This window comes from Pipistrellus kuhlii, unplaced genomic scaffold (assembly GCF_014108245.1).
Source record: "Pipistrellus kuhlii isolate mPipKuh1 unplaced genomic scaffold, mPipKuh1.p scaffold_m20_p_107, whole genome shotgun sequence".
NCBI classification, from domain to species: Eukaryota; Metazoa; Chordata; class Mammalia; order Chiroptera; family Vespertilionidae; genus Pipistrellus; species Pipistrellus kuhlii.
The window spans coordinates 438,611-450,925 of record NW_023425413.1 but is presented as its reverse complement, the minus strand read 5'-3'; the positions used below and the strand labels follow the sequence as shown (position 1 = coordinate 450,925).

General features: G+C 66.5%; 2 protein-coding genes across 2 annotated transcripts in view; both read right to left on the bottom strand.

Annotated features, from left to right (window-relative positions):
- Positions 1–1,873: 1,873 nt before the first annotated feature.
- The window catches only part of LOC118714871 (cysteine-rich protein 1), a 38,343-nt gene continuing 27,901 nt past the window's right edge, over positions 1,874–12,315 (bottom strand). Inside the window, exon 6 of the mRNA XM_045578869.1 lies at positions 1,874–1,886. The gene's annotated coding sequence lies outside the window, so the exon portion shown is untranslated. The remainder of the gene's footprint in view (positions 1,887–12,315) is intronic.
- On the bottom strand, positions 3,725–6,904 carry TMEM121 (transmembrane protein 121). The gene is made up of 2 exons (XM_045578864.1): positions 6,854–6,904; positions 3,725–5,231 (listed from the first exon to the last, which is right to left on the bottom strand). The coding sequence occupies exon 2, from the start codon at positions 5,093–5,095 to the stop codon at positions 4,136–4,138; it is 960 nt and encodes a 319-aa protein (XP_045434820.1). The 5' UTR covers positions 5,096–5,231; positions 6,854–6,904; the 3' UTR covers positions 3,725–4,135.

Below are 12,315 nucleotides of genomic sequence, written 5' to 3'. Positions count from 1 at the left end.
CCTCTCGTCCCCCTACCTCCCTCCTCGACCTCCCTCCCCCCGACCTCCCTCCCCCGGACCTCCCTCCCCCGGACCTCCCTCCCCCCTGACCTCCCTCCTCGACCTCCCTCCCCCCGACCTCCCTCCTCGACCTCCCTCCCCCCGACCTCCCTCCCCCCCAACCTCCCTCCCCCCGACCTCCCTCCCCCGGACCTCCCTCCCCCCTGACCTCCCTCCCCCCGACCTCCCTCCTCGACCTCCCTCCCCCCGACCTCCCTCCCCCCCGACCTCCCTCCCCCCGACCTCCCTCCCCCGGACCTCCCTCCCCCGGACCTCCCTCCCCCCTGACCTCCCTCCCCCCTGACCTCCCTCCCCCCGACCTCCCTCCCCCTGACCTCCCTCCCCCCGACCTCCCTCCCCCATGACCTCCCTCCCCCTGACCTCCCTCCCCCCGACCTCTCTCCCCCCGACCTCCCTCCCCCCTGACCTCCCTCCCCCTGATCTCCCTCCCCTGACCTCCCTCCCCCTGACCTCCCTCCCCCAGACCTCTCCCCCCCTGACCTCTCTCCCCCCGACCTCCCTCCCCCTGACCTCCCTCCCCCAGACCTCCCTCCCCCCTGACCTCCCTCCCCCATGACCTCCCTCCCCGACCTCTCTCCCCGGACCTCCCTCCCCCAGACCTCCCTCCCCCTGACCTCCCTCCCCCCTGACCTCCCTCCCTCCCTCCTGACCTCACCTCCAAACCTAGGAATCCTCAAGTCCCACAGCCCAGCTCCCTGCGGCCTGACACCCCGACTCCCTTCAGCACTCCTCTGATCCCGTCACACACTGGCCCTCAGAACCGGACGGGCAGGGACCCTCCTCTCAGAGCCCAAACCCAGCCCCATCTGCCCACACCCACCGCGGTTCAGCCCCCGGCACCCCAGGGTGCCCTCCCAGCAGGATCAGGGCGCCCAGCACCTGCAGGTCCGGGTCCTCCCTCCGGGCCCTCCTCCATCGGGCAGCCCGGAGGCCGCCCCCACAGGGCCTGGGACGGGCGGTCTCTGCCTGGGCGGGCGCCATGTCAGGGCCGGGGCGGAGGGCGGGCGGGCAGCTGACCCCTCTGGGTCTGACCCCGCAGGCCCCACGGAAGCCAGGGTGGGCAGGCCTCGTCCCCAGGCGGAAGCAAAGGGCCAGCACTTCCGGCCACAACCAACCGAGGCCCCGTCCCAGCCCTGCAGGCCACAGCGCCCGCTCATGGGACCAGGGCCCCGCCTGGGGTCTCTCCCGGGGCCCCACCTGGGCTCTCTCCCGGGGCCTCACCTGGGGTCTCTCCTGGGGCCTCACCTGGGGTCTCTCCTGGGGTCTCTCCCGGGGCCTCACCTGGGCTCTCTCCCGGGGCCTCACCTGGGGTCTCTCCTGGGGCCTCACCTGGGGTCTCACCTGGGGTCTCCCGGGGCCTCTCCTGGGGCCTCACCTGGGGTCTCACCTGGGGTCTCTCCCGGGGTCTCTCCTGGGGCCTCGCCTGGGGTCTCTCCAGGGGTCTCACCTGGGGTCTCTCCCGGGGTCTCTCCTGGGGTCTCTCCCGGGGTCTCTCCTGGGGTCTCTCCCGGGGCCTCACCTGGGGCCTCTCCCGGGGCCTCACCTGGGGCCTCACCTGGAGTCTCTCCTGGGGTCTCTCCCGGGGCCTCGCCTGGGGTCTCTCCTGGGGTCTCTCCCGGGGCCCCGCCTGGGGCCACCCGGGGTCTCTCCTGGGGCCTCACCTGGGGCCTCACCTGGGGTCTCTCCCGGGGCCTCACCTGGGGCCTCACCTGGAGTCTCTCCTGGAGTCTCTCCCGGGGCCTCGCCTGGGGTCTCACCTGGGGTCTCTCCCGGGGCCTCACCTGGGGCCTCACCTGGGGTCTCTCCTGGGGTCTCACCTGGGGTCTCTCCCGGGGCCTCACCTGGGGCCTCACCTGGGGCCTCAGAGGCAGTCGGAGGGCACGTGGGCCATTAAAAGTCAGGACAGCCAAAACCGGTGTGGCTCAGTGGTGGAGCGTCGGCTGCGGACTGAAAGGTCCCAGGTTCGATTCCAGTCAAGGGCATGTACCTCGGTTGCAGGCACATCCCCGGTAGGGGGTGTACAAGAGGCAGCTGGTCGATGTTTCTCTCTCATCAACTTCTCTAGCTCTCTCTCTCTCTCCCTTCCTCTCTGTAAAAAATCAATAAAATATATTAAAAATAGAGTCAGGACAGAGTGGGGCCAAGGTCCTGGGTGAGACCAGGGCGGCCAGGGAGGCCAGCCAGGCGGACTGGGGTGTCCTGGGCCAGTGAACCCCGTCTTCCCCATCCACACCAGATCCCCCGACAGGGCGACGGGAGCCTCCGGCAGGGCTGCCCCTCCCCCAGCACCCCCATGGCCGCCCCCGACCCAGGGCAGCAAGGCTGCTCCAGGGGAGACATCGCACCCGGCGGGACCCCGAAAGAGGCAGCCGGGAGGTCAGGGCACTCTCCTGACCCCAAACTGCGAGCCTGGGGTCAGGAGCCACTCTCTGTCCCTGTGGGGCTCCCCGGGGCCGGCCAGTCGGGGACAGCACAGACCAGCTCCGGCCTCCCAGGGCGGAAGCGGCTGGCCTGGCCCGACACACAGAGCCACGGGGGCTGGGCCTGCAGGCCTCACACTCCTAAGACCTCACTGCACACTGTCCCGCCCCCGTGCCCCCCGCACGCCTCTGATCCAACCCTGCCCCTGCCGTCTTCCTAAGGAGGCATCTGCCTGCTCCCCTCTGGGGCGCCCGCGGCCCACGCTGCTGCTGGGAGGTGTGGAAGGGCCAGGCCCAGGACGGTGAGGCCTCGGCCTGGTCCCTGCACCAGAGGAACGTGATCCCAGAGCAGCACCTGTGAACCGGGAGGTCACGGAGGAGCCCCGTCAGGACACACGCCGGCTGCAGGCTCCACCCCAGGGAGCAGGCGGCGGCCGATCAATGATTTGCTCGCTCTCCCCCTCTCCCTCCCTCTCGGAAATCAATAAAAACATATTAATAAAAAAGACCAGGCCGCTCCGAGGCCAGACCCCGCTGGCGGTGAGCATGGGGAGGGAGGGGTGCAGGGGGTGACGCGGACACCTGCCCTGGGGGCCCTGTGACCTTCGGCCACACCCCGAACCGCTGCTGGAGGAAACGCTCCAGGGAACCCTCCAAGCCCCAGCTCCAGCTCTGAGAGGTTGGCACAGACCCTCAGGGGCCAGGGGTCAGGGGCCGGGGTCAGGGGCCGGGCCATGCCACGCGAAGTGCCCAGGCCCCACCATGCTCCGGGCCACCTGAGATGTGAAACCTCTCCCAGGCACCATGCAGGCACCAGCCAGGGCGACAGCCCCCAGAGGCCATCGGACCCCCTGGGTCTGACCGGCGCCCAGGTCACACCACAGCGCAGTGGGCACCAGAGCCCTGTGCTCCCTGCCTCCCCCGGGTGCCAGGCTGCCAGGGCCAGGCCCACTGTGGGCACCAGGGTGTCGACACCAGGGCCAGGCGGGTGAGCTAAGGCTGGGCCCGTGCTCCTGGCCTGAGGTGCCCTCGGACACTGCTGCAGAATCAGGGGCTTAGGAGCACGTGTGGGCCTGCGAGGCGGGCAGGGACATGTGCCCCGCATCCTGGGGGTGCCCCTGGGGATGGGAACCGCTGAGATTGGAGGGCTCTCTGGAACAGCGGCAAGGGTCCCCACCCTCCCCAGCATCTCTCACACACACTCCTCTCCCCAGGACGCAGACAGGCAGCACTGAGACTCCGGGTACAAAACTGTAAACGTGAGTCTTTAAAACGACAGAGGCCTCCTGGCCCCCAGCTCTGAGCCAGAGGCCCCAGGAGGGACCCCAGGGACCAGACCTCCCCGCCTCTGTCTTCCCTCCCCTCCCAGGCCCTGCGGGCAGGGGAGGGCCTTCCCCTCCGCACAGCACACCCGCGGCTCCGGGCGGGCTCCTGAGCGGGATGGGGCTGAGGTCCGGGGTCCGAGGGGTCCCTGAGATGAAGCAGCAGCTGCAGGCCAGGCACTCCCAGCACCCGGCCGCGTGGGGAGCCCGCCCCACCCCTCCCATGCACACTGCGCACCCCACCAGCCAGTGTCTCCAGCCACCACCCCCCGCGCGGGTGTCTGGGGAGGAGGGAGGAGGGATGCGGGCGGGCGGGCGGGCGGGCGGGCCCTGTCACGTGTCCAGCGCGTCGCGCGTGGGCGAGGGCGCGCGGGGGCGGCCGGGCGGGCCGTGTGGGGGAAGTGGCCCGGAGTGGCGCCGCTGCTGCGAGGTCGGCGGCGGCTGCAGCTCCAGCTGGAGCGCGGGCGGCGGGAAGTCGCGCACCTGGCGGCGGTACTCCAGGAAGGTGCAGGCCTTGGTGGCCAGCGCCACCACGTTCTTGCCCACGAAGATGGCCGAGACGCGGCTGTCGCGGGAGAGCGCCAGGCTGGCGGCGCGCGCCAGCACGGCCGCTACGTTGACGGTGGCGAGGCTGAGCACGGGGTAGAGCATCATCTTCTGCGGCGCCACGTGCTCGCCCTGCATGCTGAGCTCGCTGAGCGCCACGCAGGGCAGCACGAGCAGCAGCATGTAGCAGTAGAAGAAGGTGAGGCCCTCGGCCCACAGCGGCAGGCCGGTGCGCGGCGGCTCCCACAGGCCGGCCTGCATGTCCAGCAGGTCCAGCAGGTCCAGCGCCACCCAGAACAGGCGGCCGCGCAGGTCCTCGCGCTTGCGGAAGGTGCGCACGTAGGCCATGCGGTCCAGCGCCACAAGCAGCAGGAAGAGGCCGGGCACGCACACGGACAGCAGCAGCGTGAGCGCCTTGCGCGCCACCGGGTCGGCCGTGCCGCGCCGCGCCGCCTTGTAGTTCTGGAAGACGAAGTAGAGTTTGATCTGCAGCACGAAGACGTAGAGGAACCAGAGGACCATGGCGTAGCCGCGCCGGGCTGTGCGCACCTCGGCGCCCACCCACACGGCCACGTAGCGCAGCACCAGCAGGAAGCATGCGTCGCCCACCAGCACGATGATGCACACGCCGATCTTGCGCGGGCCCTGGCTCTGCTGCACCAGGTAGGCGTCCATGACCGCCATGCTGCCCACGATCACCAGCGTGGTCAGGCACACGTGCCGCCGGTCCGGGGGCGGCAGCACCATGGCGGGCCCCCGCGGGAGGCGAGGCGGGGCGCGGCCCGGCAGCGGCGGCGACGCTCAGCCCGCGGGCATGGCGCCGCCGCGGGGCCCGTCCAGCCGCCCCGAGGGCGCCACGGCTCCCGGCCCGCGAGCTCGGAACCTGGGGAGACCGGAGAGGAGAGGTCAGAGCGCGGGGCGCGGCGTGCCCCCTCCCGCCGCCCGCCGCCCGCCGCCCGCCGCCCGCGCCCCGCGCCCCGCGCCCTCGGCGGCTCGCGCGCCCATGTGTTCCCGGCCGGAGGCGCCGCGGGCCCCCAGGGGGCGCTGCAGCCCCGGCGGAGCTCGCACGCTGCCTCCCGCCTCCGCCCGCCGGAAACGGAGCGGAAGTGGCTCCTCCGCGCCGCGTGCGCGCGTCCCCCGAGCCCGCGGGTCACCCCCGCGGAGCCCACGCCGCCCCCGCCGGCCGAGGCCCCGCCCGAGGCCGTGCCCGCGGGGCCGGGGCGTCCTCTGTCCCCTGCGCCCGGCGGGCCTGCGCCCTGGGGGTGGGGAGGCGGGAGGCCCCTCCTGGGAGCGGGTTTCTGGTCCAGGCCGAGAGGCGCCCAAGAACCGAGGTTCCATCCCACAAGCCTCTGCCCGGCCTGCATCCTCCCGGCCCGGCCGGCCGGGCTCCCCGGGGCCGCCCTCCGCGGCGGGAGGACCGATCTCTCCGCTGCTCCCACCGCCGGGGAGGCGGCGCCCCGGCCGCGGCCCCTGCCCCTGGCCCGGCCTGCACCCCGCTGCCTGCGCCCCGTGGAGCGGCCCGCCCTCCGCCCCCGCACCTTCACGCGGGACCCAGGCAGCCCCCGGGCCGTGCCCGCCTGGGCCGGTCCCATGGGGCCCGCAGCGCGGGCCTCCCGCCCCGGGCACCAGCGGCTGTGGCTGCGCGGGCAGAGCCCCACACCGGCCGAGGGTCGCACCCGGGGCGGCTCACTCCCGGGCCCGGGCCCGCACCCCTCACCCTCCCGAGTCCCTCGCCTCCCGCCAGCCCCCCCCCTCCGCGGCCGCCCAGGCGCTGTCCTGTCTGCCTGGACGGGGACGTACACTGTGAGGCCACCGGGCGGAGCAAGGCTGGGCCCTCACTGACGGGGGACCCCCCGGACCCCGCCTCTCCGCTCGCACCTGCAGCAGCGGGTGCGGCTCTCCCACCCAGACACACCCCCTCTCACCCCGCTGGGCCCAGGGGACCCCCACACGCACCCGGGCCCCTGGCGGCGGCGGCGGCCTGGCCTCTCCTCCCGCGGCTCCGCGGCCAGCGAGCCAGAGGGCCCCCCCCCGCCCTCCTGCCCCCCAGAACCCCGGCCCCGCACCCCGCCCCGCGGCCACGCCAAACCGAGCGGGACTCCCACCCCGGCGGGGGCCCGAAGCCGCCCAGTCCCCGGCCCAGCCCGGAGGGCCTGCACCCCCGCGGCCGCCCAGCCTCCCGCCCCGCAGGGTCCCCCCGCACCCTCCGCCCCCGACTCACTGACGGCCCCGCGCTCTGCCCCCCAGAACCGGCCTCTGTGCCCGGGACCGGCGGGGGGCGGGGAGACCAGGCTGCCGCCCCACAGCCCCCCCAGACCGCGGGCCGCGGAGGGGCCGGGCCGCTCCCGCAGGCTGCGCCCCGCTGCTGCGCCCAGGCCTCCCGCCCGCGCCCCGCCGCCCCCCGCCCTGCAGCCCGCCCGGCCCTCCTCGGCCCCCGCCCAGCTCCGCGGAGGCAGCCGGCCCGGCCCGCACCTACCCCCACCCCCACCCCCGGCCCGCACCTACCCGCCCGGCCAGATGCTGCGCCCCGCGGCCCCGCGCCTCCGCCCGGCCCCGGCCGCCGCCTCCGCGCTCCGCTCCGCGGCCCCGACCCGCCCGAGGCCCCGCCCCGCGCCCAGAGCCGACGCCGCGAGGATGGGTCCGCGCCGTTGCCACGGAGACAGCTCTGCGCAGCGGCGCGCGGGCGGCCTGGGGCGCCGGCGCCCCGGGTCCACGCGGGCCCGGGATCCACCCCCCGCACCGCAGCCCAGAGAGAAACCCGCGGCAGCCCCAGCCCGGACCGCGCGCACGGGTCCCCGTCCGCGGGCCGGCTGACCGCTGGGCCTCTGCGGGGGCCGCGGGGACAGAATGAGCGGCGCGGGGGGCGCGGTGGCCCATCCCGGTTCCGGTGTGCACTGAGGTCCACGGCCCGTCTGAGTGACCGCTGGTGTGACCGCTGGTGTAGGCGCGGGAAGGGGCCTGTTTGGGGACATTGTGCCCTCGCCCTGCCCCACCTGTGCGCGGGCCTCTTTGGAAATCTGTTCACTCTGGGACAGCGCAGCTCCCGTAAAGGAAGAATTGTTTTTAAATATGTTTTTATTGATTTTTTTTAAGAGAGGAAGAGAGGGATAGAGAGTTAGAAACATCAATCAGCTGCCTCCTGCACACCCCCCACTGGGGATGTGCCTGCAACCAAGGTGCATGTCCTTAACCGGAATCGAATCAGGGACCCTTCAGTCTGCAGGCCGACACTCTATCCACTGAGCCAAACCGGTTTCAGCAGGAAGAATTTTTTTAATCTATTTTTAATTGTTTCAGAGAGGAAAAGAGAGAGAGAGAGAGAGAGAGAGAGGGAATGAGAGAGAGGAGAGAGAGAGAAACATCCATAATGAGAGAGAATCTCTGACCGGCTGCCTCCTGCAACCCCACTCTGGGGCTGGAGCCGCACCCCCGGCCTGTGCCCTGACGGGGAATCGAACCCTGACCACCTTCCACGCCCTCCAGAAAACCAATGGGGAAATATCCTCGGGTAAAGATTAACAACAACAAAAAGGAAGAGTCCTGGTGTGGCTCAGTGGATAGAGCGCCGGCCAGTGACTGAAGGGTCCCAGGTTGGATTCCGGTCAATGGCACGTACCTCGGTCGCGGGCTTCTCCCGGGCCTGGGCCCTGGTCAGGGCTCCTGCAGGAGGCAACCCATCGATGTGTTTCTCTCACATCGATGTTTCTATCTCTTTCCCTCCCTTCCACTCCCCCTAAAAACCAATGGAAAAATATCCTCAGGTGAGGGTTAACAACAAACAAACAAAAAATAAATAAAGGTGGTTAATATAAAAATAAAATAAAATAAAATAAAATATCCTCGGGTGAGGATTAACCAAAAAAAGAAAGAACCCTAACTGGTGTGGCTCAGTGGACAGTGCGTCGGCCTGCAGACTGAAGGTCTTGGGTTCGATTCTGGTCAGGGGCACAGGCCTGGGTTTCTGGCTCCATCCCCAGTGTGGGGGCGTGCAGGAGGCAGCTGATCACTGATTCTCTCTCATCATGGATGTTTCTATCTCTCCCTTTCCCTTCCCCGTGAAATAAATGAAAATGTTAAAAAAAAAAAAAAAAAAAAAAAAAAAGGAAGACTGAGGAGCCTTCCAGAAGGAAGGAGAGCAGGGGGAGGGGACACGTGAGCTCACGGCCGGGCTGGGGGAGGGGGAGCCCTGACCATCCTTGGGGAGGGGAGGGGTGGGGCCTGCGGTCATTTGCTGGCTGAGGCGGCTGAGCTGAGGTCACAGGAGAAGGCCAGGACTTGGGGGCCCTCCGGGGGGAGGGTGCGCGCAGCCTGTCTGCAGCAGCTTCTCGGAGGCGGGAGGGTCCGTGCACTTCCGTGTGAGCACACGCCTGCTGCGGGGTATCACACGGGTGTACATGTCACACCCGTGTCACGAGAGGTGGGGAGGGGATGAAACGTGCATGTCCCCCGAGGACGCTGAAGCTGTGGGGACTTCTGCCACTTTATTTGCAATTATAATTATTTTTATTAATTTATTGATAATCCTCACCCGAGATTCTTTTTTTTTAATATATTTTTTATTGATTTTTCACAGAGAGGAAGAGAGAGGGATAAAGAGTTAGAAACATCGATGAGAGAGAATCATCGATCAGCTGCCTCTTGCACATCCCCCACTTGCCCTTGCCCAGAATTGAACCCGGGACCTTTCAGTCTGCAGGCCGACGCTCTATCCACTAAGCCAAACCAGTCCAGGCCCGAGATTCTTTTCCATTGACTTTTTTTTTTTAAGAAAGTGTGGAGCCCTGGCTGGTTTGGCTCAGGAGATAGAGCTTGGGATAAAGGGCACTGCGGGCTCTATCCCCAGTAGGGGGCGTGCAGGAGGCAGCCGACCCATGATTCTCTCATCGTTGGTGTTTCCATCTTTCTCTCCCTCTCCCTTCCTCTCTAAAATCAATAAAAATATATTTTTTCAAAGAAAGAGTGGAGCCGAAACCGGTTTGGCTCAGTGGTAGAGCGTCGGTCTGCGGACTGAAAGGTCCCAGGTTCGATTCCGGTCAGGGACATGTACATTGGTTGCGGGCACATTCCCGGTAGTGGGTGTGCAAGAGGCAGCTGGTCGATGTTTCTCTCATTGACATTTCTAGCTCTCTCTCTCTCTCCCTTCCTCTCTGTAAAAAATCAATAAAATATATTTTTTAAAAAAAAGTGGAAAGGAGGGAAAGACACACACACACACACACACTCACGATTGGTTCCCTCCCACACACACCCTGACGGGGTCAGGAATCAAACCCCCACCCAGATGAATGCCCTTGGCCAGTAACTGAGACCGTGATCCTTCCGTGCTCAGGCCAGTGCCCTAACCACTGAGCACACTGGCCAGGGCTGCAACTATATTTGAAAGAACATTTTAACCCATAAATACATTTCTTCACATTGAGATTAAAGGGGAAGAGGCACCAATGGGATTCAGGAGCTGCTCAGGACTCTTCCAAAAGGGCCCTCAGGTCGCCCGGTGGTTAGAGCATCGGCCGGTGAACCGAAGGGTCTTGAGTTTGATTCCCCATCGAGGTTTGTCCTCCAGCCCTGGTGGGGGCCTGTGCAGAAAGCAACCAATCGCCGTGTCCCTCTGACATTGATGTCTCTCTCTCTCCTCTCCTCCATCCCTTCTACTCTCTAAAACTCAATGGAAAAAATATCCTCAGCTGAGGATTAACAAAAAAAAAGAAGAAGAAAGCCCTAGCCGATTTGGCTCAGTGGATAGAGCATCAGCCTGGGGACTGAAGGGTCCCAGGTTCAATTCCAGCCAAAAGTACATGCCTGGATTGTGGGCTTGGTCCCCAAGAGAGGACATGCAGAAGGCAGCTGATCGATGATTCTCTCTCATCTTAGATGTTTCTATCTCTCCCTCCCTCTCCCTTCCTCTCTAAAATCAATAAATATACATTTAAAAAGAATTGTAAAAACAAGATGCAAAATACGATGAGCTCGATTAAAACAAAGCCTCCGTTTCTGTTCCCCAGGGAAACCACAGGCACATTTTTACCGGAGGACGGAGGGGGGACTTCTGTAACGTGCAAACTGATGAGATTCATATCTCAACCTCTCAGTCCTGCAGAGCCGCGTGGAGACCGCAGGCCGGGCACGTGGCACAGACAGGATGTGGGGGGTGGGGGGGCAGTGTGCAGAGAGGAAGCCCGGAGCTGACGAGCTCAGGTGCAGGGACCAGAGACTCCCTCCCCCCTGTAAACCAGGACGCTTGGCGCCTGCTCACCTGTGACAGGTGGGGGACACGGAGGGAGGCGTGCGGCCCGGGCGTGGGAGCTGGCAGGTGTGGCTGGCGGGTGCCCTCGGCCTGCTCCTGCGTGGACACCCCACGGCCCGCACCCATGGGGCCTCAGGGCAGGGACCGGCCGTGCACACAGCTTCGAGGACGGAGCTTCATCACAACCCTCCGCAGCAAACACAACACCTCACGTTCCCAAAGTGTGTGCCAAGGCACCCCAGGGTGCCGCAGGGCCTGCTCAGGCACTCGGAGGCGGTTTGGATTTCCTAGGGAAAGGCCCCAGGACCAGCCCCGCTAGGTGCCTCGAGTGATTGGCCTGAGCTTGGAGGCACGGCCGAGCAGCGGCAGGCGGGAGGCTGGGTGGCCGGCGGCGGTGACAGGCCGGGGGCGGAGGTGTGCCGGCTGCTGCTCTGTCCGTCAGGGAGGACCGCTGTCGGGGGTTACAGTTTTGTTTTTTCCCAATACGTGCGCTGCTGTTGCTTTGTTTTTGGCCTTTTCTCTGAACTGCCACCTATGACCCAGGAGGCCGCAGTCTGATTCCCAGTCAGGGCACATCCCAGGTAGCAGGCTCCATCCCCACCAGAGGCGTGCAGAGGGCAGCGGGTCCACGCTTCTCGGAGGTCAAATAAATAAAAATAAAAATAGCCAAAGCCGGTTTGGCTCAGTGGATAGAGCGTCGGCCTGTGGACTCAAGGGTCCCGGGTTCGATTCCGGTCGGGGGCATGTACCTTGGTTGCGGGCACATCCCCAGTGGGGGGCATGCAGGAGGCAGCTGATAGATGATTCTCTCTCATCGATGTTTCTAACTCTACCCCTCTCTCTTCCTCTCGGTACAAAATCAATAAAATATAAAAAAATAAATAAAAATGGACAGACGTGGCACCAGCCACAGGGCCGTGAGGACGTCGTGCTAAGAGAAGCCAGACACTGGAGGCACTGACCCGCCTCAGGGCCCTGGAGGAGCCACGTGTGGAGACAGACGTGGTGGTGGGCTGAGCTAGGGAGGGGAGGAGGGGGCGGAGGCTCGGTCTGGGGAGAAGGGAAGCTCTGGATGGCCCAGGTGCGCCCACCCCTGGTTCCTGTGCCATCAGGACACTGTCTCTCCACCCGCCCCCCGTTGCCCCTGGTTACAGGAGGTAAACATTTTGACTCAATTATCTCACTTCCTGTTTCTTCTCCAAGGTGCCTGCCCTGGGATTGAGCTCATTTTTTGTTTTTCCCTGTGATTCACAGTTCCACATCCCCCTCACCATTTCTGTCAGCTACAAACGCTAAAAATACCCCACCCACCCCCACTGGTCTGCACTCTGTGGCCTTTGGAAATCAGAGCCTCCTGGTGGAGGGTCCCATTTCTCTCCGTCTCAGGAAGCCACTCCTCACAGACTGGTCCTCTTCCTGCGGGCCCAGTGCAGCCCTCACCTTCCCATGCTGACCAGTCCCCACCGTGCTTGGTCTCGGCTGGCTGGTGGGGCAGGGTGCGGGCCCTGGGCCGGTGGGCAGGGTGCGGGCCCCGGGGGACAGGGGGTGGGCCCCAGGGCAGTGGGCAGGGGGTGGGCCCCGGGGGACAGGGTGCGGGCCCTGGGGAGGTGGGCAGGGTGCGGGCCCTGGGGAGGTGGGCAGGGTGCGGGCCCTGGGCCAGTGGGTGGGCCCCGGGGGACGGGGTGGGCCCCGGGGGACAGGGGGTGGGCCCTGGGGAGGTGGG

Bases quoted from the DNA above. Each gene is read 5' to 3' on its own strand.
- TMEM121 (XM_045578864.1), bottom strand. From the start codon at position 5,095: ATGGTGCTGCCGCCCCCGGACCGGCGGCACGTGTGCCTGACCACGCTG.